The following is a 6,000-nucleotide window of genomic DNA, read 5'->3' as shown; positions in this document are numbered from 1 at the left end:
GGGCGGATAGAAGTGACCCGATGATGCTGGATGACCTTGGGGACAGAAGAGGATATTCTCATTTGAAGGAGAAAGCTCTAGATCGCATTAAGTGTAGGAATTGTTTTGGAAGAGACTGTGGACCTGTCGTCTTGAGAGATTACCGATGATGATTGTAATGTAACGTTTACAAGACAATGAAATAAATTTTTCTTACACAAGANAAAGAAGTACAGTATACACCATCGTCAGAATCCTTTCAAGAAAATGGTTCTATTGACATTTCCCTTACAATCAAAGGACTGTTGATTTTGTTCCCTACTTCTAAGGGTCTGTGATACACAGCCAACAAGGAACAATGATCTTTCAATATACTGCTTATTCTAATAGGACGAAGTTTCCCACTTCGTACGAGGGTATGTAACTGTGGAGAACTTGTGAACTTCTCACTTGAGAAATATTGTGAGCAGTACTTACCATTAGTAATGCCACCAACTTCTATCATTTCTCTGCAGCATTCAGCAGCCTTGATGCAACATTTCCTCCATTTCTCTGCCGCATGGTCACTAACAAACGTGTGTATCAGCGGATTTGAGGGCATTATGTTGGCCTCCACCTAAAGTAAATGTTTTTCTTATATTCTGTGCAATCCGTTTGAATGACAACAAAGCAGATGAGCAGGTCCGTAGAAAGTGTCAAGCTAATGAACATACCTACGCACGAAAGGAAACCGTTGTGTACTTTGGGCATTAAACTCACTTGTATTTCCGAACAATTCGCACGCCGGAAGAATAAAAATGAATATATGAGGAGCACTAAGGCCGCGCCATAGCTCAAGCGGTTAGTCGCTGGCTTCCCGGGTCTGGTCAAGTGGGATTTGCGGTGGATAAAGTGGCGCTGGGGCGGGATTTTTCCGAGTACTTCGGTTTACCCTGTCAATCTTCATTCCACCAAATTCTACATCATCATAACCACCCGGGGCAGGTACAATAGGCCTATCAGTGGCCTACGTGCCGAGTGGACCCAGCTGGACTCCACCCCTCACTTTGCGAATTTAAAGAAAGGAGCACTACGACATTAAAATAATATACATGTTATTTAATTAGATTGTTCATCTGTTTATTTTATTGTTGGTACCCATTACAACAGTATTGCTTCCTGCAATTGATCTTTACACATTTGCTATATTTTAGTATAATTTGGGGTCAAGTAGGGTATTGTGGACTGGCATAATAACCTTACCACAATTAGAGAATAAATACTGTGTGTACAGGAAATCGAGTTCCAAACAGAAGAATTTAACATTTTAATACAATCCGTTCATAACTTGGTGCCTTCTTGTTTGTAACTTAGGACTTCCACATAATGAAGACATGCGTCTAGTGGAAGAAGTAGATGTGGTGTTAACCGACGTTTCGGAGGAATATATCCCGTCCAAGCAGACTGCTTGTACCGGCTCTAAAGGTCTCTTCGCTTGCGGATTTTCTTATTTTTCCTTCTACACTGAAGATGGAGGCGATACGTTCCTCCGAAACGTCGATTAACACCACATCTACACAGTGCCACATCCCAGAAGACTGTTTTCTTCATAGTCACCGCCATGAAAACCTCAAATCTTACAACAAAATTCTGTTCTGATATGAACAGGGATATATGTAATATTTTAAAGAAGAGAGGTCGACCTCTTGCTCACAAAATTAATTTAATTTTACATTCGATGATCGTATTTTTTATATTTCCGAAGTATTGGTTGTAGCTTGGAAACAGCAGTTCGAAGAGAATTATTCAAACACACAGATTTGTGCGTGAGTGTCACTCTGTGTTTGTTTCACATAGAAGTTTAAAAAGGTAAAACTCTCCCTGGGCTTAATTAATTAAACATCACGTCATGAAGACGTGGGGAGGATGGGGCTTATGTCTCCACAGCTGACCTCGGCATGAAATGGATGCGAGTGGTCAGCTTGATGACCCTGCCATTTTACCCAAAGGGAAAGAGCCCCCGGTACACTTCCAATATGAGGCTGGGTGAGACACAAGCCGATATGGATATTGTGGAGAAAACAAAAATATCTTGCCCCTGCCGGAAATCCAACCCGACCATCAGTCTCATAGCCCATCCCTATATCGCTTGAGCACATACTTCAGCTTACTGAAAATTATCTCGCAGAGATCTGTTGATACATAAACAAAAACTGAGTGGCCTGTAGTCCGCAAGCGAACTATACCGACCGAGCGACCGTCGCTTGTCGGCGAAGTTAATGCCAACTTTAGCGGATAGAGAGTGTCGCGTGGTCATTGCAACGGCCGTTAATTTCGGTTTTCTAGACCGGAGCCGCTATTTCCTTGAAATATTTCCTCAATTATCTTCACGAGGCTGAGTGAACCCCGTTCAGGACCCACTACTTCTCAGAAAATCTGGTAGCGCCGTGAATCGAACCCGGGACCTCTGGACCTGTATCCAGGAACTCTGACCACTAGACCACAGAAGCGGTCGATCTCTTGATAAAAAAGAGGTATAATTATTTTAGCGCAAGATTGTAATGGAGTATTGACTGATTGAAATAATATTTTATGGTAAATCTGTACCTGATGGTACTTTTCTTCACCCGCAAGAAATAACCTAAAGCCACTGATGTATCCTAGACAGGATATCTGCTTGATTTTCTTCAGTCTGTTACTTAACGACACTATACAGCGTCCGTGAGAGGACGTTCAATGAATATGGAACAGTTGGTAGAATGTGAAATGTCAGGGGAAGCCGAAGAAGCCGGAGACTAGCTGCTCTAATGGCATTTCGTCCATCACAAATATATGAGCTGGGATCAAACCCGGACCGAAGTGGTCGGACGCTAGCGACTAACAGCCTGAACCATGGCGAAAAAACTTATCCCATAAGTGAGACAATATTTTTCTGATCTGAATTACAGTTGTTCGTGTTCAGTTTCCACAGGAGCGAAAGGCGGACCGCGTAAAACCGCCTCTACCGGCTGGCTTTCACATGATGGCAGTTTTCACATGGATTGCTTAGGGGGGACGTTAGTGACATGGGTTTGAGGATGGGAGGTACATGGAGGTGACTCCTTGTCGTGTCTTTGGTATTAGCGTTGTTGAACGTTTCGGGTTCCACTACCAGGGAATTATAACTAAAACATAAATAAGCCACAAATTAATTAGTTGGATAATGCCAGAAGAAAAGAGACAACTAGGAAGACCAAGGCGTAGATGGGTGGAGAATACTAAAAGGATCTTAGAGAGATAGGGTAGGGTGATATGGACTGGATCGATCTGGCTCAGGACAGGTACCGGTAGAGGGCTCTTGTGAATACGGTAATGAATTGTCGGGTTCCATAAAATACAGTAAAACTTGGTTATAGCAACATCGGTTTCTGCGACACCTTTTCTATTGCGTCAAATATTCAATGGTACGAACTAATTCCTCATAAAGCAACTGTTTTTATACCTTGCTTAGTACGACATGCACAAATGCATCAACCTCGTATGTAACGTCATTTTCATTCCTGAATTTCTCTGATATCGTGGGAAAGTTCGATGTGTCTGCCCACCCTCACTTTCTCTACTTGCTGACGTGACTGTCCTGGAAGAATACGACCGCGGGCTGCAAGAGGAGCGTGGGTTTCATGCGAAAGCAAGGGTGTGGGGGTGGGACTGCGTGAATAGTGCAAGAGGACGCGTCAGGTTGTTAACTGCATTCCTTTCCTAGAATCTCGTCTAACAGGACCTCACATTGTCTACTTACCCTATAGTGTTCCTGCCTAAACCCAGAGAAGTGCAGTAGCGAAAACATGGCAATGAAAAGGAAAGTTTTAAGCATTGAAGAGAAAGTTAAAGTGATTCGTGAAATATTGTGTGTATTATCAGTGAAAAGCGCTGTAATATGTCTTTGATATTACACATTTGGGCAATTCCACGTTAATGTTACGTTAGTCTGTACTTAACTACGTATTTCACTAAAAAATGCAACATTTTAATTCGGTTTTTGGTAGATTTTTACGTGACTAACATAAGGCTACTGTGGAAGTGCCCATTTCGGTTACAACGACATTCGTTTATAACGACACTATTTTTAGGTCCCTTTGATGACGTTATAACCAAGTTCTACTGTATTAGGGAGTTTTTGAATAGCTGCACAATTGGCGGCTTCTCAAGAAAGGCTCAGCTCCATAAGTGAGTTAGTGATGCTTACCGTAATGTTGCCAATAGTGAGGCCCATGTTTTCGGCTACCTTTGCCTTCAGGCCAGGCTTGAAGTTGGATTCATGCATGTATTTATAACATCGGCTGCAGGATACCCTCTGGAATTGCATCTCTGGAAGAAGTTCGTCTTGTAAACGGCACAGTGGAACACTGCTGTTCCGTGACACCACCCTCGACAGCAGCGCCACGGTGATCAACATTGCAGCCTGCTTGATCATCTGAATGTCGGGATCGCTATAATCACCCCAGAGTCACCTGATTATAAAACTGATCTGATGAATACTTCAATTAGCTATTTCTGTGGAGCAAATTCATTCTATAGAAGCTAATACCCGGTCAGCAAGTCAAGAAAGAGCCCGCCCGTAAACTGTATCTTGAGCCAGATGAACACACTTCACATCATCATACACTTTTATTTAAGATTCGTTTTAATACTATCCTCTTACCTTCATGAAGGTCTTTCAATTAATCTCTTCCTCTCAGGTTTCCCAATCAGACTCTTGTGTTTATTTATAATCCCATCCCTGCTTGCTACATACCCCGCCAATCTTATCTCCCTTTTTGGTATTTGATGAAGGGTACAGGATTTGAAGTTTATTATTATGTAGTTGTCTCCCTCTTAGGTCCAAATATTCTTTTCAGAACCAGGTCCTCAAAATTCGATCTATGCGGCCCCCGTGGGACGAGAGATCGAGTTTCATAACCATACAAAATACCAAGTAAAATTATAATTAACTGTTTTAATCTTTTGTTTTGTATGGGGGACGGGAAGTCGAATACTAAACGGGGGTGGTAGCAAGAATTCCCTGAAGTTGTCTTCCTAATTTCTATATCGATTTGGTACTGTATTTACACTAATGTGTCAATTGCACTGGCAATATGTGAATCATTGATACAGGAAGCAGTTAAATTGATTGCCTTTATAAGTTAAACAACAAATTTTGTTAGAGCACTTTCCTCAGTCAACCTATTTCCAGTTATAAAGTAGTCCCAGAGCATCTGACGGAGAAACTCCCTGTCAGAGAATTCAAAGGTTCTACAGTCTAGATAATCACAAAAGATACAATTGAACTCAACCTGAAACAGTCCACTTCATTTTCCCAGTCTTATCATTTTCAGATTCGTTTTAATATTCTCCTTCCATCTGTGTCTAAGGCTCGAAAGCGATCTCTTTCCATAAGTTTCCCCATCCAGAATTTAATACGCATTTCTCGTTTCCCTAGTTCAGCTGACTGTTCGAAACGTCTTGCTCAATTGCCTTAATGATATAAGGCTAAGAGTATACATTATGAATGATGGTAATATTTGTTATATTCTGCCAACATAACACTATTTTCACTAGATACATTTGCTGTTTAAGAAGACTTGTTTCGGCACATACATATGTGCTATCCTCAGGTCCTGTTTTAGTTACAATTAATGTATAAAGGACTTAGCTTACCTGTACCTCTAAGTCTAGCGGTTCCATCTGTTTTTTACAGTACAATATATATGGTGTATAATACGGTGGTGGATCCACTGGGTTTGCATGTAAATTTACGCTAAGTGCACCATATTGTAATTAAAACAGGGCTGCGTAGAAACATGTCATCCAAGAAGTAAATCTGTCTGCCGGAAATAGCTTTGCGTTCGCAGGAAAAATATATCATCTGTAGAGATTCACATAACAGGATGCAAAACTTTTTTTTTATTTTTTTAGATTTTAGCAATCAGAATATTACACAATTCTATAAGCTAAAGTGCTGATTACTCATTAGATATACTAATGACTAGTGGCGTGAACAGGTTGATATCCAGCGAAATCACC

The 6,000-nt window shown here is 41.2% G+C and overlaps 1 protein-coding gene across 1 annotated transcript in view; it reads right to left on the bottom strand.

Moving 5' to 3' along the window:
- The window catches only part of LOC111862289 (calcitonin gene-related peptide type 1 receptor), a 113,377-nt gene that overhangs the window by 32,255 nt on the left and 75,122 nt on the right, over positions 1–6,000 (bottom strand). Inside the window, exons 2-3 of the mRNA XM_023847556.2 lie at positions 4,184–4,427; positions 457–595 (exon numbers count right to left, since the gene is read on the bottom strand). Of these exons, the coding sequence (XP_023703324.1) occupies positions 457–595; positions 4,184–4,411 (367 nt within the window). The 5' untranslated portion in view covers positions 4,412–4,427. The remainder of the gene's footprint in view (positions 1–456; positions 596–4,183; positions 4,428–6,000) is intronic.

Source organism: Cryptotermes secundus, unplaced genomic scaffold (assembly GCF_002891405.2).
Source record: "Cryptotermes secundus unplaced genomic scaffold, Csec_1.0 scaffold88, whole genome shotgun sequence".
Taxonomy (NCBI): Eukaryota; Metazoa; Arthropoda; class Insecta; order Blattodea; family Kalotermitidae; genus Cryptotermes; species Cryptotermes secundus.
The sequence above is the reverse complement of the archived record's forward strand: the minus strand, read 5'-3'. Positions and strand labels throughout refer to the sequence as shown.